The 20,678-nt window shown below is 58.6% G+C and overlaps 1 protein-coding gene across 2 annotated transcripts; it reads left to right on the top strand.

The window, feature by feature from the left end:
- Positions 1-3,490: 3,490 nt before the first annotated feature.
- On the top strand, positions 3,491-18,216 carry NEMP1 (nuclear envelope integral membrane protein 1). 2 transcript variants are annotated; one of them, XM_054012756.1, is made up of 9 exons: positions 3,491-3,614; positions 9,588-9,709; positions 12,526-12,745; positions 13,522-13,594; positions 14,124-14,217; positions 14,939-15,053; positions 15,569-15,794; positions 17,258-17,431; positions 18,026-18,216. In XM_054012756.1, exons 1-9 carry the CDS (start codon positions 3,491-3,493, stop codon positions 18,210-18,212), a joined length of 1,335 nt encoding a protein of 444 aa, XP_053868731.1. In that variant the 3' UTR covers positions 18,213-18,216. The 2 variants fall into 2 exon arrangements, with proteins under 2 accessions (XP_053868731.1, XP_053868732.1); XM_054012757.1 differs by lacking the exon at positions 17,258-17,431.
- Positions 18,217-20,678: the final 2,462 nt, after the last annotated feature.

The following is a 20,678-nucleotide window of genomic DNA, read 5'->3' as shown; positions in this document are numbered from 1 at the left end:
TCCATGCTCAGCCACACAGTTCTTGTGGAGACGCCCCTGCGAGGGCTCGGCAGGGCCCCCCTCGCTAATTTCAAACCCCCACAGCCCCTGCTCAGCCCTCCTCCCCTGGCAGGGGACGCTGAGTAACAGAGCACGGAGCCCAGACTGTAGCGGCAAACGGAGCAGAGAGTGGGAGGGAGAGACGTGTGATCCTCCCCACCCACCTTTATCTAGGGGAATTACCCTCCGCGAAAAGCCCCTGGGGTTAAATTGCAGGCAGGGAAAAGGGTTGTGAATTGCACCAGTGAAAGAAGTGCTGGGGCTTCAATCAGGGCCGGCTCCAGGCACCAGCCGACCAAGCATGTGCTTGGGGCGGCATCTTGGAAGGGGCGGCCAATCTTGGGGTGGCGGGGGCGCTCAGGGTTTTTTGTTTGTTTTTGTTTCAGCGGTGCGGCATGGGGGGGCAGGGGCTTCGGCGGCGCGGTGCTGAGGGGGGTTGGCGCGGTGCGGCGCTCGGGGTTTGGGGGGGGCAGCGCGGCACTGGGGGGGGAGCTTGGGGGGTGGTGCGCTCGGGTGGGGGCGGGGGGTTCAGCGGTGCGGCATTCGGGGGCGGTGTTACGGTGGGGCGGAGCTCTTTTTTTTTTGCCTGGGGCGGCAAAGAAGTTAGAGCTGGCCCTGGTTTCAATCCATAACTGATGCAGCGAGTGGCTTCGAGCACAGGTGTGGGGGCTTTGAACAGCCACGCCTGGCAAAAATTCAGCACTGCCCGGCCCTTGTTACGGCGGGTCACAAACCCGAGGGCCCCATGCCAGGCGGCACTGGGCTTCACGACGGCAGCCCCGGATTGACACTGCCTGCAGCAGCACGGGCTGGGGGAGGCTGCAGGGACAGGATGATTCATGGCCGTGCCGGCTGCCGTTTGCTGGCGGGCCCTGTGTTTTTCCAAGCCCTGGCTCGTCACGAGCCCATCGGGCAGGGAGGCAGGGCACAGCAGGAGGGCACGGCCCCTGGCATGGGCTGGCCCGAACCCCGGCGCGTCAGCCAGTCGGTTCGACTCTGTCACCTCCGGCGGATGGCGTGGGGTCACCCCGTTATGACCATAACAGGGGACTGTGAAACCAGCTGGGACTTTAATTCATTCACTACAATTGGAATGAGATTTGGGGATGGGGAAATTCAGGATTTGTCAAATCATCGGTCCACCCCAGCAGCCTGCCTGATGCTATCTAACCACTAGGCCTGATAGCCCCCCGGACTAAAATCCCCACCCTGCATTTCTCCACCGGGGTGCCTGCCTCCATCAGTTGCCATCCTGCAGCCCCGGGTTCCACTGCTCCCCCTTCTCTTAGTTTGGGGCACACTGTTGCACCTTGTTCTACCCAGCAGCTGTGTCTAATCAGAACCTGGCTTGAGATACCGCCGGGCTGAGAGCAGAACAAAAGCTCCCACAGCCAGAAAACTGGAAAAGCCATGAAATCCAGTGAGTCAGGTTCTGTATTTTAGCCCAAATCATCTGTATTTCCCCATTGAAACTGAGTCGCTGCTGTGCTAGAAATGATCCTTCGGAACCCAGATTAACTTTCCTTTTTGAAAGTCCCTTTTGCAGAAAGCAGGAGCCCCCTGGACGCAGGGGACTTCGCAGCTCATGCCGGAAATCTAGCCGGCTGCCCCGCTTTGGGGGTATAGAGACACCGGCTTCCTCGCTGCTTTTCAGGGGCCCCCTTTGCTGCACTGAAGGGGCCTAAGCCCAGCCCACCCCTTCGGTCTAAGTCCGATGACCTCAGTGGGGGCGAATGCAGCCGGAGGCTCTCTGTTCAGCTCATTTAAAGCGTCACATCCGCCCACCCACACGCAGCGTGGCGAGCTGGGGATATTGTCAGAGACGCTCCTGGCCTCTGGGACTCCGTTAAAGGCCAGGAGAGAACCGTGAGCCGGAGCAAAAGGGAGCGGGACTGGGGACAAGTTGGCCCCCGCTTTGATCTACTGGGCTGATTTCTTTATTATTTGGCAGCCGTCTGCAGTGTCCAGAGGCCTCAATCAGGGACAGAGCCCTAGTAGGTTAGGCACTGTCTGAGCACAGAGGAAGACAGACATTAAGAGACCAGGAAAAAGGGGGAAACTGAGGCACAGAGCGGGGAAAGGACCTGCCCAAGCTCACAGGAATAGAACTCAGGTGTCCTGTCCACGGTTCCTGTGCTGATTAGCTTAGGCCCTGATCCTACTGACACGTGTACTCCCATGCAGGGAGCTAGGCAGGCGTGGGCTTGCCGGGTCGGGGGTTGCCGGAGCCAGGTGGGCTGTGCGGGGCACATGGAGGAAGGGGGGCATTCAATCGGATGCGATGGCTATATTAATAGCTGCAATTGTCATGCTATATATATCGACTCACAAAGAGACGGAGGAAGAGCCCACTTGTGCCAGCACCGGCTGGCTGATTTCTGGCAGGCGTCACAGCCCGGGGGGGCTTGTAGCGGCGCAGAGGGGCGGTTTCAAGGCGGGCACTCCGTGCCCCTGGGGCAGCCTGGGAGATTGCACGGGGAGGGTTGTGTGAGCAGCGGGCAGGTGGACAAGGCTGGGGCCGCTGGCAGAGCAGGGTGGACAGGGAGGGGCAGGGCTCTGGGCGGGGGGCGGGAAGAGTCGCTTGCCCCCAGTGCAGTGAAGCACAGGAAGGACTTGGAAAAGGGGGCGTTGTGGTCAGAGATGGTTGATACAAGAGCCCCTACAATAACAACCCAGCCCCTCCCCTCACGAGGGACCTACAATAACCCACCCCTCCGCCCACAAAGGGCCCTACAATAACAACCCAGCCCTCACGAGGGACCCTACAATAACAACCCATCCCTCACGAGGGACCCTACAATAACTACCCAGCCCCTCCCCTCACGAGGGACCCTACAATAACAACCCACCCCTCCCCCCACAAAGGGCCCTACAATAACAACCCAGCCCCTCTCCCCACAAGGGACCCTACAACAACTACCCAGCCCCTCCCCCCACAAAGGGCCCTACAATAACAACCCAGCCCTCACGAGGGACCCTACAATAACTACCCAGCCCCCACCCCCCGAGGGACCCTACCATTGGTTGGTACAGCCATGAGTCAAACGTTGCTATGGGGCAAAGAGGTCTCGTGATAGGTGGAGAGGCCTGTCAATCATCCCGGTTGCTAGTGTGTGGGCTGTATTGAATTCTGATATGCTGAGGAAGCTGTCAGTCACTGTAGTTGCTAGGGGGAGAGTCTAAGAGTTACCATGGGGCTGGTCGGTTGCCGAGGGCCGATCTAAGGGTTACTATGGGGTTGAGCGGTCCTATGATAGGCTGTCTAGCTTGTCAGTCAGAGTGACTAGAGCTAGGCGGGAGCTAGGCGTGGCCGAGACCTGCACCGCTCCCTGATAGGCTGAGGAGGGCTGTCGGCCAGCGCGGTTGCTAGGGCGCTGGAATTTACGTCACTCTAGAGCCGGGCGCCCATAGGCCCGCGGCCCGCCCGCCCCCTGGTTGCTAGGGAGGGCTGATGACGGCGCGGGCGGAAGTGCGCGGCGCGGCCATGGCGGGAGGGATGAAACCAGCCCCGGGGCGGCGGCGGCTCCTGGGGACCCTGGTGCTGCTGCTGCTGGTGGGGGGCGCAGGCGCAGAAGGTACTGGGGGGTTGGGAACCGGTTGGGGGCAGGTACTGGGGTGGGGCAGGGATGAGGGGCTGGGAGTCAGGCGGGGGCTGGGACTTGGAGCGTGAGGCTGGTACTGGGGGGCTGGGAGCTGGTTGGAGGCAGGCACTGGGGGGCCGGGACTTGGAGCGTGGGGAGGGGAAGGGAAGGGAGGCAGGGATCTGGGGGGCTGGGAGTCAGGCGGGGGCAGGCACTGGGGTGGGGCAGAGATGAGGGGCAGGGATCTGGAGGTGTGGGGAGGCAGGGATCTGGAGGTGTGGGGGGGCAGGGATCTGGGGGGCTGGGAGTCAGGCGGGGGCAGGCACTGGGGTGGGGCAGAGATGAGGGGCAGGGATCTGGGGGTGTGGGGGGGCAGGCACTGGGGGGCTGGGAGTCAGGCGGGGGCAGGTACTGGGGTGGGGCAGAGATGAGGGGCAGGGATCTGGGGGTGTGGGGGGGCAGGGATCTGGGGGGCTGGGAGTCAGGCGGGGGCAGGCACTGGGGTGGGGCAGAGATGAGGGGCAGGGATCTGGGGGTGTGGGGGGGCAGGCACTGGGGGGCTGGGAGTCAGGCGGGGGCAGGTACTGGGGTGGGGCAGAGATGAGGGGCAGGGATCTGGGGGTGTGGGGGGGCAGGGATCTGGGGGGCTGGGAGTCAGGCGGGGGCAGGCACTGGGGTGGGGCAGAGATGAGGGGCAGGGATCTGGGGGTGTGGGGGGGGCAGGCACTGGGGGGCTGGGAGTCAGGCGGGGGCAGGTACTGGGGTGGGGCAGAGATGAGGGGCAGGGATCTGGGGGTGTGGGGGGGGCAGGCACTGGGGGGCTGGGAGTCAGGCGGGGGCTGGGACTTGGAGTGCGAGGAAGGGAGGTGAGGCTGGTACTGGGGGGATGGATGGGAACCCAGGGGGAGGCCCAGAGTCAGGGTGTGGGAGTGGCACGTACTGGGGAGCTGGGAGTGGAGCGGGGGGGGGCCTTTCGTGAGGGCCCCGGAGTGGGGTGTTGGCCAGCATGGAGGGTGCTGATTATAGGCCCATGGGGAACTGTGATTTGTCTGACACCCCCCCCCACACACACACACACACACTCCACTGGCTGCCCCTGTGCAGGGCAGCGGCAGGTAAATCCCCATTACCCTGCCCCCTTCTGTCACCCACCCTGGGGGCTCCTTGTAATCTCATCAGCACTGCCTGCTGCTGTGTTAAATTGCCATCTTCGCGCCCCCCTCCCCAAATCCTAGCACTCGCTGTCCCCCCCTCCCCCCCAGGCTGTTCTTTGGGGCTCACAAGCAGTGACTTGGGGGGGGGGAAGAGATTTATGGGCGGTGGACCCAAATCAGTGAGACTGAACCCCCAGGGCGTTGGGGTGGAAGGTTGGCAGGGCAGGCGGTGTAGGGTTGGGGGTTGAGACAGGGCACGAGGGTGCTGGGAGGGGGCCTGGGGCTGGGTGGGGTGCAGGCAGGATCACAGCACAGTCTGGGGAATCGCCTGAAGTGTCTTATGATGCACCTTTTCAAATGCCTCGATTCCAAGTGAATCTTGTGAGCTCCTCATTGCAGGGACTCAGGGGATGGGAATGACGCAGGGTAGAAGAGGATGTTGGCAGAGGATGGGGGGCATGTTGGCACTGGTGAGGAGACAGGAGGCCTCCCCACATGGGTGCAATCAAACCATAATCCCGACCAGGTCCCCTTGGGATGCCACCATTATGCAAGTATCCGATAATCCTGTCTAGCTGGCTACGTCCCCTCTCCATACGAACTGATTGATTCTTCTCTGCGCGGGGTGGGCAGAGATTGGAAGAAACATGGGCTGGTGAGTGAGGCACTGAGCTGGCACGTGGGTTCAGTTCCCGGCTCTGCCCCAGACTTCCTCTTAAGTCACTTGATCTTTCTATGCCTCAGTTCGGCAGCTATAAAATGGGGCCTCAGTCTTAGGCCCTTGAGGCACCCGCCTCATGGAAGTGTCAGAGGTGGCAAAACTACTTGGGGAGGAGGATGTTTTTCTGTTTGTGCTTCCTACACCGGACGTAGGAATTTCCTGTATGGCTTAGCACAGGGGTTCTCAAACTGGGGGTTGGGACCCCTGAGGGGTCCCAAGCTGCCAGCCTCCATCCCAAGCCCCGCTTTGCCTCCAACATTTATAATAGCGTTAAATGTGTTTTTAATGTATGGGCGGGGGGGTCACACTCAGTGGCTTGCTATGTGAAAGGGGGGGTCACCAGTACAAAAGTCTGAGAACCCCTGGCTTAGCATAAAGGACAAGCCAGCATTTCAGGGAGGAAGCCGAAGCAACAGGAAAACAAGCCAAGTCTTTTGATCATACAGAGGGACTTAGACAAATTAGAGGATTGGGCCAAAAAAAACATGATGAGGTTTAACAAGGACAAGTGCAGAGTCCTGCACTTAGGACGGAAGAATCCCATGCACTGCTACAGACTAGGGACCGAGTGGCTAGGTAGCAGTTCTGCAGAAAAGGACCTAGCGGTCACAGTGGACAAGAAGCTGGATATGAGTCAACAGTGTGCTCTTGTTGCCAAGAAGGCTAACAGCATTTTGGGCTGTAGAAGTAGGGGCATTGCCAGCAGATCGAGGAACATGATCGTTCCCCTTTATTCGACATTGGTGAGGCCTCATCTGGAGTACTGTGTCCAGTTTTGCGCCCCACACTACAAGAAGGATATGGAAAAATTGGAAAGAGTCCAGTGGAGGGCAACAAAAATGATCAGGGGCTGGAGCACATGACTTATGAGGAGAGGCTGAGGGAACTGGGGTTGTTTAGTCTTCAGAAGAGAAGAATGAGGGGGGATTTGAGAGCAGCCTTTAACTACCTGAAGGGGGTTCCAAAGAGGATGGATCTAGACTGTTCTCAGTAGTACCAGATGACAGAACAAGGAGTAATGGTCTCAAATTGCAGGGGGGAGGTTTAGGTTGGATATCAGGAAACACTATTTCACTAGGAGGGTGGTGAAGCACTGGAATGGGTTACCTAGGGAGGTGGTGGAATCTCCTTCCTTAGAGATTTTTAAGGCCCAGCTTGACAAAGCCCTGGCTGGGATGATTTAGTTGGGGATTGGTCCTGCTTTAAGCAGGGGGTTGGACTAGATACCTCCTGAGGTCCCTTCCAACCCTGATAGTCTATGATTCTATGATCTGTTTAGAAGACTCCAGAAAAGTCCCAAGTTTGGGACAGTGGGGGGGGGGCGGGGAGTAGCTCAAAAGCATGTTAATTTGTGCATTGAAATCTCTGCTTCTGGGCTGCGCTCTTTGAACTGTGAGTTATAACCAGAGTGCCGATTCCTTCTTGTGAGAATCTCACTTCATGGCTACGTTTGCACCTCTCAGTGCCTGAAGACGTGCCGAAGGTGCTGTTAGCTTCTGTGGGAGTGTGTGTTTTCATTCGTGTGACTGTCAGTTTCCCTGGGGACCAGAGAGTGGATTGAATGGCACTGAGTTCTGTCCTGGGGTTAGCAGGCTCGCCAGTCTGTCTGCCTTGGTGGAGAAGGGCCTAGGCCAAGGAAGGAGCCAGAATTTACCAATGGACATTGCCGAAGAGCCACAGTAAAAAGGCTGCAGCCCCCCTGCTCCAGCTCCCAGCGCCTCCCGCCCACCGGCAGCCCCACCGATCAGCGCCTGCACCTCCCAATCAGCTGTTCCGTGGGGTGCAGGAGGCTCCGGGGGAGAGGAGCGAGGGCACAGCAGGCTCCGGGGAGGGGGCGGGAAGGGGTGGAGTGGGGGCAGGGCCAGGAGTTGAGCAGGGAGCACCCCCGCGCCCCCGGCACATTGGAAAGTTGGTGTCTGTAGCTCCAGCCCCAGAGTCGGCACCTATACAAGGAGCCACGTATTAACTTCTGAAGAGCCGCATGCTCCGTGCCTCAGTTTCCCCAAAGGGGGGTGAGACTTGCCTCTTTTGTAAAGTGCTTTGAGATCTATGGATGAAAAGTATTCTAGACGAGCGGGGTATTGTTATTAACCCCTAAGAATGTACTATCGTGACTGTCGTCCGGCTAGGCGCGTACTGTTCCTCTGCTAAAAATTGGGCTGTGTAAAAGGTGCCTTGTTCGGTGTGAACAGAGCTATACCTAGCACAAAGGGTTAACAAATCCCCACTAATCCTTGTGAGCAGCACGCGCTGTCTGGTCACACAACTTAGCGACTGTAGCACAGCGATTTTTAATGTAAGTCACGTTCTTTCCCTGCTGAAGTTGGAGGTAGCTTAATGTTTCTTTTTTACTCCGTCTAATGTCTCCCCTCATGGGGAATAACACTTTTCCATGAACTTGAGCACGTTGGTAAATAGTTTAAAGTCACACAGCATTACTCAAACACCCACTCTCTGCAGTGAATCTATATGCCTGAGCCATCTCCGTGGGAGATACGTGCGCCTGTTGAGAATAGACTCTCGGGAGCCTCTCCACAACACATGCATGCATCGATAAAAGCCAAACCCCAGGCTTTCTCCTAAGACGGCTAGAGGAGAGGAGACTCTCCTTGCAAAGGCGCTTACAGATGCCGAGCCGGTTATAAAACAGGAGGAGTTCAATGGAATATCTTTAAAGTGACCAAAGCTACGAATAGTGACCAAAATAATGGCCGCCCTCTTAGCTGATCAGAACTCCAGCAGGCTTCCCCTTTCTACCGCCATCCTCTGCCTATAGTGGTGCTGTATTATGACAGAGAAGGTAAACTGAGGCATGGTCTAAGCCTGTAGTTGACTGTAAAGCTCCATCTGGCCTTGATCCAGGAGCAAAGCTGAAGTTGATGAGTGTTTCCTTCCCCCAGCTGAGTGAAAATGGCCCTTGGTTCACCTCACAAGTTATAGGACTCAGTACTGGCGTAAGTGGGGGATTCCTCCCCTCCCCCCCCACATTCTCCTTCAGCCGCAGACATTGGACCTGAAGCAGGAGCTAATATGGGGAGGGTAGGGCTTGTGTTAGGCAAGAGATGCCCCATTGGTCCCTTCTGACCTTAAACTCTGTGAATTTCTCACCGCTGTGGTTGCTGAATAAATTCCCCCAGGGCTGCGTCTCGCAGAACTGCTTCCCACCCAAGTGGAGGGCCAAAGAACACCAGGCTCAGAGCTACTGGGGGAAAATGTGGGGCTACTCCCAAATCCCAACCCTGTTCAGATGGCCACTGGGAGGCAGGATACAGGGCTAAGTGGACCACGGATCTGGCCCAGTATGGCTGTTCTTATGAGGTCTATGTGGGATGTGCATTGGCCCTGATCCTCCTTTCGGGTTGGGGTAAATCAGGAGAAATGGCATAGAAGTCAATGGAGCTGAACTAGTGAGCTTAGAATCAAGCTCATGTTTTAGGAAGTCCCTGCCTGGTGTTTCCCTTGACCTCGGCCTTCCCAGGACAGCTTGTTTGGTGCTGGTGGTATGACCGAGTGCCTGATCCCTAGTCTCGGTGGGAAAGGTTTAAACCGAATCGCTGCCAGAGTCCTGTGAGTCCTGTTGCTTGCGGGAATGTTCTCTAGGTTCGAAGTCTCCCCTTAAAAACAAGCCACCCACGGTTGTGTCTGTCCCTGGTGAGCGTGAAGAAAACCTGTAGCAACATGAGCTGAGTGTGACGTGCTGCTGGGATGGCTTCCTGAGTCTGCAGGCAGCCGGAAACTGTAGCTCAGGAACTTTGAGCCCAAACACCCAGCGTAAGTGCCCATCTCCTGATCTCAGACCTCTTCCCCAGGGGCCACCCGTTATAAATGCCAAAACCTCCAGCTTCCCTCGTCAGGGTGCACCGAAAGTTGGGGCAGGGGCCCCGTGAAATTGATTGAATTGATTATCAAAACAAACACACGTTTCTTTTAAACAAAATGAAAGAACTTTCCCCCCATGTCTTGGTGCTGGACACAGGACAGACTTGTCTCGCAGCCTGTGTGGGGCTCGCTTCGAGACACAGATGGGAATAGATGCATCGGGTCTGGTTTGTTACTAAATCCTTTCTTGTCCCTCTCCCCTGTCTAATGAAGGTGCCAAGCAGCCGGTGATCCGACTTGAAGAAGGGCGGGTGCGCAATGGGACGGCCCCGCAGCAGTTCTGCTACACCAACGCGGAGACCCCGAAATGGCACGACATCTGGACCCGGATGCAGGTAGGAACCGGCGCCCGCTTTGCCTGCTGCCGCAAAGCCAGGTCTGCGTCTCACTGCCGCCCCGCCCCCATCATTTGCATTCAAGCCGGGAGTCCGAATGAAATAGGCTTTGTTGGGTTTTCTTGAACCAGCGAAAGAACTTCTCAGACCAAACTAGGGTGACCAGATGTCCCGATTTTATAGGGACAGTCCCGATATTTGGGACTTTTTCTTATATAGTCACCTATTACTCCCCACCTCCTGTCCCGATTTTTTTACACTTGCAGTCTGGTCACCCTAGACCAAACCCCCTTGTCTCTTTATCTCCTCTCCTTGGGACGTGCGCGGTAGCAACAAGGTAAGGGCTGGTCCCCAGGATAGAAATTTCTTGCTTGGACCCCTCCCTGTGTCTGAGTGCTCCTGTGTTCCTAGCCTTTGTGCCTTGCCCTTCTCGTCCTGTGGTTTATGTGAGGTTAGCAGCCAGAATGTGCTAGGGGCTGTACAGGCAGGTGGGAGCACAGTTAAGGCCAAAGGACGACCACAGTTGTCCTAGGAACGCATTGTAGTGGTCAGAGCCAGCAGGCTTGGTTGCAGGACTCCTGGGTTCTATTCCCAGCGTTGGGAGGAAGTGTCGTGTAGTGGTTAGAACAACGGACTGAGCGTCAGGAGTTCAAGGTTCTCTTCCCCCCGGCCCTGCCGCTCACTCGTGTGGCCTTGAGCAAGTCACTTAAGCTCTCTGGGTGTCAGCTGGAAACCAGGGAGCACGCCTGCTGCGGGCGAGTGTTCGCTGGTGGGGAAGCTCGCCGAGTCGCTGGCTAAAGGGGACACTGCTGTCAAAGGCACCTGTTTCCAGCAGTGTCAGACGTAGGTGCAGAGTAGTGTCCCCCTGCTGCTTGTCAGGCAAAGGAGCCCGGGGGACGACTCAGGGTAGGGAAAACGAGAGGAACTGCTGGTTGGCGGCTGGCATGGGGGGGGCTCTCAAAGCGTTGGCGTTCATACCCGAGGCTTCGTCAGACATCAGTGCAGGGCTGTTCCTCCCCCTGATGCCTCTTGTCACCCTGATCTCCCCCGCCACAGCGGGCAGACGCTATCCTAGTTTCTCACAGTGGCTGCCCCGAGGCTGCGTCTGACGTTTGCAGAAGTGCAAGTGTCTGTCAGGACACTTCATGTCCCGGTTTCTTGGTCTGTTGAGATCCGTGGCGCTGTTCTTCACATCCGCCTCTTCCGGCCGGAGGTGGGGGGAAGGAATCGCATCAGAGAGCCATGGGTTTGTAATTTATTCCATAAAGCTATCAAAGGCGAAACTGCCTGGCGAGCGGGTCAGGGAATGAATAAAACAAGCCCACTGAGGGAAGTTTGTACAATCAGCGCTTAAGCTCCTTCTGTCTGAGAGACTCAGCAATTTTAACAAGAATGCTTCAGTTCAGACCCTGGCTGGGAGCATTACCCCCCAGTTACAGATGGGGAAACTGAGGCAAGGGGAGGGGAAGTGACTTGCAAGTGCATGCAGGAAGCAAGCGGCAAAGGTAGGAACACTCTAGACTTTCTCGCTGCTGGGCCTGTGCCTTGAAATCCTCCCTCATCCTTCAACTAGTCCCCTGAAAATGTCTCTAACTGAGACCAGCTCTTCTCGTAACTCACATTTCTAAATGCTCACGGCCAGGTTTCTTGCTGATGAGAAAAGGAGGCATTGAGAGAGTCTGCAGCTTAGACATGAAGGTGATTGTAGGCATCCAGATGCAGGATGTGAGAAGTCAGTTACTGGCAACGGTGATGTACGTCTTCTCTGCAGAGTGAGAAGCATCTGTATTTCTCCGAGCCCTTGCACGGACCTACAAACTGGCTTGACGCCTTGGCCAGTGGTTTTTCTAACTCAGTGGCTCTGAACCAGGCGTACGTGTACTCCTGGGGGTACGCAGACCTCTTCCAAGGGGTACGGCACCTGGGCTAGAGATTTGCCTCCTTTTACGACAGGCTCCTAAAAAGCACTGGCAAAGTCCGTACAAACCAACATTTCGTACGTGCAATGACGTGATTATACTGCTCTGTTTACCGTGCGCTGAAATGTCAGTACAATGCTTATATTCCAATTGATTGATTTTGTAATTACACCTCTACCCCGATATAACCCGAATTCGGATAGAACGCGGTAAAGCAGCGCTCGGGGGAGGTGGGGGGCTGCGCACTCCAGCAGATCAAAGCCAGTTCGATAAACGCGGTTTCACCTATAACGCGGTAAGATTTTTTGGCTCCCGAGGACAACGTTCTATCAGGGTAGAGGAGTACATAGTGAAAAACTGCTTCCTTTCTCATTTTCACCAACAGTGTGGCTGTGTCACACTTGTCTTTTTATGTCCGAGTTTGTAAGCAAGTCGTTTTGAAGTCAGGTGAAACTTGGGGTGCACAAGACAGATCCCACTCCTGAAAGGGGGACAGTCGTCTGGAAAGGTTGAGAGCCACTGGTCGAACTGCTTTGGTGAACTAGCTGTAGGTACACTTCCAAACTCATCTAAGTGAACTGTTGATTGTCACTTTGGTGAGTTTGGAAATGTTACCATGTATCTCTAATAGCGTTTCCGAGACCACCTCTTCTGGCACTCCCACCAGATTAGCAGTGATTTCGTTGTCCTGAGAGCGCAGATCAGGGAAGGGAACGAACCTGCCCCTTGGACTGCGAGCTGACTTATGTGAAGCCCTTCACAAAGTGCCAAGCAATAAATATTTAGCCGTTAGCTGCAGAGCTCTGATCCCCCATCTAGTTTTGTCTCCATCGCGCGCTGGCTTAGTCGGTGCAGCGTGGGTGTGCGAGTCCCTCTCCTCTCCTCTCCCGTCTGCAGATCCGAGTCGTCAGCAACAAGATGATCCGTGTCACCCAGGTGGAAAACGAGGAGAAGCTGAGAGAGCTGGAGGAATTCAACATGTGGAACTTCGTCTTCTCCTTCTTCAAAGAGAAGCTGAACGACACCTACATCCCCGTGGATCTCTACAGCGAGAAAACCTGCCTGAAAATAGAGTTGCCGGAGTCAAACACCAACTACAGCGTCGTCCTCCTCCGGTGTAAGCCACACTGGGGCTCGGGCTGCCCCCTTGGGGCTTCGTGGGCCTGCTCGGGGAAGGTGGTGCAATTCCGGTGGCTTAGCTCAGGATGTGAGGCACCTGCTCCATCCCGCAGTGCGGGATTAGGTTTGCCTGGGCTTTGCCGGATGCCATGTCGTTTAGAAGAACCCAGCTAGTCTCCCATGGGGGTCTCGGGGTGAGCGCCTTGAAACTGCCCTTTGGGCTGATGGGGGGGAAACGGAGGAGATCTGAGGAGAAGGTGGTGAGGACAGGTGGTGGTACCCAACTCTGCTGGGAGCTTGGTCCAGCTGCTTCGGGCCTAGAACGGGCTCCTGGCGGTACCAGGTATCTGTTAGAGGACGTTACAGCACATGTTAGCCCGAGGTCTAAGGTTCCTTCTTTGCTTGGGTGGGGGGAGAGAAGCACTCCCCCAACATGGGCTGTATACGCCTCTGGAAGAGAAGCGGGGTGCATCCATCCGTTTCCTCCAGCCCCAGGGCGCTTTGGTGCCATCCACAGCAAAGCCGTGTTAGACTCCTTGTCTGAGATTCCCCAGGTTTATAGCAGCGTCTGGGCCTTGGGGCCGTTTATACGGAGACAGGATCCATTTGCCCCACGTCCAGGCATATCCAGCTCGGGGGTCTGCCTCTGTCCGTCGTGCTGGGTATGTCCCCGACGCTCCCCACGGACTGCTGGGACCGGGCCATGTTGTCACGTGGGATCAGCACAAAGTAACCAGCTCGGGGGCTTCTCTGATACCGTCTTGTCTCTTTTAGGGTTTGACCCCAAGCTCTGCCTGGTTTCCTTCCTGGGCCTTCTTCTGTTTTTCTCCGGGGATTTACTGAGCAGGTGAGTCGCCCCGTGCTGGAAGACCAGACCACTGCCGTCCTGTGCGCTCGACCGCCCCAATCTCTGTGTTAATGGTCTGGGCCACGCGGCGGAAACGCGACCTCAGGGGTGCCGCTGTTGACTTGCGCTGCTGTGCCCAGGTGCAGCAGGGCATCTCGGAGCGGTGCCCGCCCCAGCCTTGCCCCTGTCCCTCAATAGCTATGTAAACCAAGGGCTGCTAACATCCACAGCTGGGTGGCCGCCTACCAGCTCGCAGGCTGTGGCCTGGTGTCCAGCAGTTAAATCAGGGAGATCTCCCACCACTGTAGCTCCCCTTGGCTCAGGCCTGTCGCTCCATGGAGCTTGGCTTTGTGCAGGCCCCTCTTACCAAGGCACAGCGAACGCCACCTGAGCTCCCTTTTAACGATCCCGAGGCGGCCGGCGCGTTGGCTTCCTGCTGTCCGGGGTGTGTCGGCCTGAAGCTCTGTTCGCGCTGCGTCCGTGCGGGCGGACGTCTCTCGAGCTCACCCGCCCTGCGTGATCTCCACAGGAGTCAGCTCTTCCACTACTCAGCTGGGATAAGCATCGGGATGCTGGCCTCGCTGCTGATCCTCATCTACGTGATGGCCAAGGTGATGCCCAAGGTGAGGCTGCGGTTCCGGTCTGGGAATCGGGCGCTACGGAGCCGGAACTGACCACGCCGAAGGGCTATAACTTGGGAATGTGGTTACGAACTCCCGTCCCCTGCGGCTCTCCGGTCCGGTCTGTGCTGGGGGAAACGCGAAAGAGCCTTTCAGTGCCCAGGCGCCAGAGGCAGGAATACTGGGGTAGGGTGGTTCCGGTGTCTAACCCCTGCTCTGAGCAAGGTAGACGGTGGTTAAAGCGTCATGCTGGGCTGCAGCTCACACAGCTGGTAGCAGCTATGCAGCGGCTTGTGCTGGTGCTAAAAACGTGCCACCCCAGCGTGGAGGTGTCTGGGGGTCGGGAGAGCTGCTGGCTGTTTGTGGAGGGGACGGATCCGAAGAACACCCACATGGTCTGGCTCACGTAGGGTAGCACCCAGCGGAGATCAGGGCCCCCATGCCGCTGCACAGTGAGCGACAGGCAGTGTCTGCAGCTGAACTAGGCAAGGGCTGGGAGGGGAAAGAGAGGCCGAGGAGCAGAGCGACCTGCTCCAGGTCACGTGGCAGACCTGGGAACAGAACCCAGGTCCGGTACCTGCCCCGCTAGGCTGCACTGCCCCTTGACGTAGGACCTGTCTAGCAGACAGTCTTTCCCTGGGGTGAACGTCCAACAGCAGCAGTTCGGCTCTAGCAGGCACGTGGAAGCACCTGTCTTGTTCTCACATCTTTCCATCTGCCCTAGAAAAGTCCCATCTACTTCATCCTAGTGGGAGGCTGGTCCTTCTCCCTCTACCTCATCCAGCTGGTCTTCAGAAACTTACAAGAGATCTGCAAGTCCTACTGGCAATATCTCCTGGGTGAGTGCATCTCGGCGCCTCATGCAAAGGCAGGTTCGCCTGGTTGTGTGACGGGGGCGTGGGAGAGGCTGGGACTCCCACGCCTGTCTCCCTTCTACGCGGCTACAAACGGGGCTGTTGGTCAGCTGCCGGCTGGTGGGTGGGAGGAGGGGGCGGGGGCCGAGCAGCCCCTGTCCAAATAGGATTTAGAGTCATTTGACCAGGAAGGGACCCGGGGCTGTAGGAGCAGTGCCGGCGGCGGCACAAGGGACGGGGAAGGAGCGGTTACGTGGTGCATGCTGCGTGGGCCGCACCAATGGTCAGGATGCTTCCCGCCCGCCTGTTCTGTGCAGTCCTCGTCCTACGGGGCAGGCGTGGAATTCCTGGCTGATTTCACAGGGGGCCTGGCCGTGAACTTGCCGACGAGTCTGTGAGGGACCCTGGGCCCAAAAGGAGGCGGAGGTGCCGGGCGTCCGTCCTGTTCGTAGCGGCCTGCGTTGAATTCCCTCTTGCCTGCTCTCTCCGCCCTCTCCCAGGCTACATGCTGCTGGTGGGCTTCGCCAGCTTCGCCGTGTGCTACCGCTACGGCCCGCTGGAGAACGAACGTAACATCAACCTGCTGACGTGGAGCCTGCAGCTTCTGGGCCTGCTGCTCATGTACCTGGGCATCCAAATCCGGCCCATCGCCCTGGCGCTGATCGCCATTGCCGTCTGCACCAAGAACCTGGAGTACCCCGTCCAGTGGCTCTATGCCACTTACAGGTGATCCCACGGCTCCGGGTGCGCCGGCCACGGGATCTAGGTCGGCCACTGCCGGCGGAGCGGGGAGGCGGCGACGAACGCTCACGCACAAGGAGTCTGGCCCAGGCCAAGGAGCCGACTGGCTCTGTTAACAGCACGGCCGCGCAAAGCATGCGCGCCGCGGAGTGGCTGAATGACAGTAGGGGCTGCAGGGCCCCGGGTGCATTTGGCTAAGAAGGGAGTTCCCAAGCCAGAGCCGTGGCCTGGTTTTGGCTGACACGGGGGGTGGGGAGGGAGGGATCGGCGGCATGAAACCTGAGCCCGGGGGCCAGTCGCTTGTGTTTGGACGTTCATCGTTCGCCTTTACCGGAGGGGTCTCTGGCCAAGGGCAGGGTTTTCTGAGGTGCCCGGCGCAGGGCCGGCTCCAGCTTTGCCACTGCCCCAAGCGGCGAAAAAAAAAAAAGCTGATTGGCAGCACTTTGGCGGTAGCTCAATTGCGCCGCTTCATAATCGGCAGCAATTCGGCAGCGGGTCCTTCGCTCTCTCTCTTCCTCTTCGGTGGCAGCTCAAAGAGGAAGAGAGGGACTGAGGGACCCGCCGCTGAATTCCCGCCGAAGACCCGGAGGTGCCGCCCTGATACCGGACGGCGTGCCGCCCCTTTGTATTGGCCGCGCCAAGCACCTGCTTCCTTCGCTGGTGCCTGGAGCTGGCCCTGGCCCAGGGTGGGCCTGGCTCTGCTCCCAAGGGTGGGGAGCAGGGTAAGACTTTATGGCAGGGGTAGGCAACCTATAGCACGCATGCCAAAGGCGGCACGCGAGCTGATTTTCAGTGGCACTCACACTGCCCAGGTCCTGGCCACCGGTGTGCGGGGCTCTGCATTTTAATTTAATTTTAAATGAAGCTTCTTAAACATTTTAAAAACCTTATTTACTTTACAGACAACAATGGTTTAGTTCTATATTATAGACTTAGAGAGAGAGACCTTCTAAAAACGTTAACGTATGACTGGCACGCGAAACCTTCACTTACAGTGAATAAATGAAGACTTGGCACCCCACTTCTGAAAGGTTGCCGCCCCCTGCTTTATGGGGTCATACCCAACCTGGCCACTGTGTGGCGCCAACACCTGCTTGGTGATGGAGGCTGGTCTTTAAGAACTGAATTTTCCCGTGTCCTCGCTGCTGTCTGGGGGTGTCTCTGTATTCTGGGGCAGGATGGGGTCACCTCTCTTGTGGGAGCGGTGACCAGCTCTCCTCCTCTGGTGCTGGTGGGGAAGCCGGCTCCCGAACTGGGCTCGGCAGAGTTAAACAGGTGGGCAGATAGCTGTGTGGATCCATTCGGCGCCTGTAGCCCAGCCGGTAACTTCTGCATTCGGCTCCTGGCTGCTCAGGGCTGGACCCGGTAGAAGCTCCAGCAGTTCTCCGTAGGTCTGGGCGGTGCCTCGAGGCGGGGAACTGCTGCTAATGCCGCTGCTCTGCTGGCAGGAAGGTGCAGAAAGCCACAGCGAAGCCGAGCCCCCCTCGCCTGCTGACCGAGGAGGAGTACCGGCTCCAGGGGGAGGTGGAGACGCGCAGGGCCCTGGAAGAGCTGCGCGGATACTGTAGCAGCCCAGAGTTCTCCGCCTGGACTGTGGTTTCCCGCATCCAGTCTCCGAAGAGGTAAAACGCCCCGGGGGCGCGGCAGCCCCCTTACGGCGCCCCCTGCTGGTGGGACACGGCTCTGCACACGTCCAGGGGAGTGCCTGGCGTGGCCGTGGGGCAGGGCTGGCTGCGCTCTCGCTGTGGCAATCTGTACTCTTCCAGCAGGGCAGCCTGCGGCGAAGCTCCGTACCTGCCAGGGCTGTAAAAACTCGGGCTACATCCTGACTGTGCTATCACCGGCTGGCATCGTTCAGGCGTGTTAGCAGGGCCCGGAGCAGCTGAGCCTTTCATCAGCCCTGAGGCGGGGTGGTTGGCTCCTTACGCTGGCCTGGCCTCGTGCCTAAGCGACCCTAGTGGGGTTGGGACAGCAAGGCAGGACTCGCCAGTTCTAGTCCCAGCTCTGTGTGACCTCAGGCTGATCGCCCCTCCCCACACCGTGCCTCAGTTTCCCCATGGGGTTAATATTTCCCCTGTGGGGGTTGAGGCTTAATGCTGTCTGGGACCTTTAAGGGACATAATGGCCACACTGGGTCAGGCCAATGGTCCCGCTAGCCCAGTATCCCGTCTTCCCACAGTGGAAGTTAATTGCTCCCCATCCTCGTTAATTTCCAGGTTTGCCGACTTTGTGGGCGGCGCCTCCCACCTCACCCCGAACGAGGTCTCCGTCCACGAGCAGGAGTACAGCCTGGGGGGGTCGTTTGTGGAGGACCAGCTCTTTGAGGAAGACGAAGACGACTCCTTTGAAGGGGAGGGTCGCGCAGACTTCTCCGTGTCCCGGAACCACCTGGGCTTCGAGTGAGGGAGCCGTGCGGTGGAGCTGCGGCAGCGCCCTGCCGGCGTGGGGTACAATCGCTGCTCTCCGAGTGCCCCCGTGAGCGCACGTGTGTGTGTGTAAAGCCCAGTCTGTCTGTGCGAGTGCACCAGCGCCTCCTGCTGGAGCCAGTGACACGGGCAGTCGGGATTGAACTCCACCCATCTGACCTGGCAGTGCTTTGCCCTCAGCTGGCACCAGACCGGGTCCCTCTCCCGGCTGCACGGCACTTGTCCCCTTCCCGGCTTTCCGCAGCCGAAGGATGTGTGGGGCAGGGAAGAGGTGTTCTGGGGGCACTTCCCTTCTGGGGAATCCACACGTCGCTTTGCAACCTGCCAGCGGAGCTTCCCCCAGCCCTGTGGGGCCAGAGAGGAATAGGGGCTGCTTGTCTGTTGGACTGGGAAAGCCCCTCCCCCTGCCCCCCGGCCATCCTGAACACGGGCAGGGGCTCTGTGGGGCTGGAGGGTTCTGCACAGGCCTGTGTCTGTAGGGCACTGGTACTGTCGTACTGGTGAATGGCCCCCGTCTCCTCCTGCTGGCAGCGCTCTGGGCCTTGTCCAGCCCCAGAGACAATTTCGTTCTCCTGCTCCCCTGGGGCTCAGCTGCGCGGGAGGGGGGCAGCCCCCCGGTGATGGCAGAAGAGCAGCTGCCACGCCCAGTGCTTACAAGAGCGCTCGGCCCGCTGCCCGTAGCAGGGTGGCTTTCCTGGGGCGCAGGGGTCCCCTCCTTCGGGTGCTGAGCTGAGCCCAGCCCCTTTTCTCTGGGCATCCTGCCCCCAGCAGAAAAAATAACCCCACTTTCCAGAGCTCCTGGACTGCTGCCCCCTGCTGGCTGTCGGCGGGCTGCGCCTGGCTGCTCTGAGAGCCGGGGCGTTAGCCGGTTTGCAGGCACAGGCTGGCGTGGGGGTGGGTGGGAAGAGGGCTGCCTGTGGGCACAGCAACTTGATCTCTTCCTCCTCCCACTGGGAGCTGGGTTTGTTTGCACAAGAGGAGAACTTTGGACCTGCAGCTGACAGGTGCGTGCCGGGCAGCTGACTTCCTGTTCCCCTGCTAGGAAATGCTGCCAGCTCCCCCCCATCGGTAATGGGTTGGGGGGGGTGGGGCGGGCAGGAACGGCTTCCTAACACCAAAGAGACCAGAGGCCTCCGAGCGGCCTCTTAGGCCCAGCACCCTTGAGCATCTCCCTGTGGACATGGGGAAAACCCGGCTTCAGGATTTGTGTGTCTGAATGCTTCCTGCTCACCTGCTTTGTTTGTGGTTCACTTACTTACGTCCACCGTGCTCCACAGCCAGAGCCCCTTTAACTGCATAGTGCCCGAGCGGCTGCCCCCGTCTACCCCGTCAGCATCAGTCGCGGGGCTCCCTAAGCCCCTGTTCTAGGCCCGGCCCTTACAGCTTCTCTGCCTAGGGAGTCCCGTGCTAATGCGGTGCACGGCGAGGTGTCCGTGTCCCCTCTACCCTGTCAACAAGCGGCTGGGTGGCCTGGCGCATCCCCGGCCCTCCACCGGCCTGCGCTGCTTCCATCTTTGCTGCTCCCTGAAGGAGTCCCGTCCCCTGAGCCGGGGGGCTGGAGCACTGCCCGCGTTTCCAGCGTGCAGGGGGGAGCCTGAGCTCCGTGGGGCAGGGAGCCCAGAGGTGCTTGACTGCACTGGAACTCGGGCCTGAGGAGCAGGGAGCCGAGGGAGAGGCTGGCTACGGGGATTAGCACCACTGTCTCCAGATCTGGCTGTGTGGAGCCTAGAGACCCGCTAAACCAGGGCTGAGCTAAATGGTCAAAGCAACTAGTGATTGGGGGGGGGGGTGTCCAACCTTCCACCTCAAAGGAGTCAGAATCCCAGACTTTTTTTTTGCAAATCAGGCCCCTTTAAGTCCCCTCCAGCTGGCCCCCAACATCCCCCCTGAACCCCGAAAGGCTGATTTGTGCCTTAGCACTGAGCCGGTGCAGAAAGCAGCCGAGGTGTGAAGCCGCCGGGCAGAGCTGTCCTGTCTCAGCTGATGTGGTTCGTTTCGTGACAATGGCCCCGTGCGGGGCTTGTGACTATGCAAAGTGTCTGGGTGTGAGCCAGAGCGAAAATGGACGGGCCCAGGCCGGGGTGGAACTGGCTACGTACAGGAGCGCCGGGCAAAGTGCCCAGGGCTCAGGAACCCTTTGGAGCCTGTGGTGCCGGCGGGAGTGGGCAAGGCTGGCTGCTTGCCTGCCGTAGGTGAAGTAGGCTGCGGATGGCCCAGCCCGTCCACCACTTCTAGCTCTGAACTCGGAGCAAACTCTGTCCCAGCCTCTTCCTCCGTCACGGGCAGCGTGTGGGCCTGGCTGGCGTGGCCTGGGGGCCTGGCTGGCGCGGCCTGGGTGACAGGCCTTAAGCACAAATGTGGGGCGATGCTCCTCCTTCTCTATGCAACTGTCTGAGCAATAACTGCCCTTGAGTGGCTTCTCTGGGGAAAGTGCTCCCCGCAG

This window comes from Malaclemys terrapin, chromosome 23, assembly GCF_027887155.1.
Source record: "Malaclemys terrapin pileata isolate rMalTer1 chromosome 23, rMalTer1.hap1, whole genome shotgun sequence".
In the NCBI taxonomy this organism is placed as follows: Eukaryota; Metazoa; Chordata; order Testudines; family Emydidae; genus Malaclemys; species Malaclemys terrapin.
The sequence above is the reverse complement of the archived record's forward strand: the minus strand, read 5'-3'. Positions and strand labels throughout refer to the sequence as shown.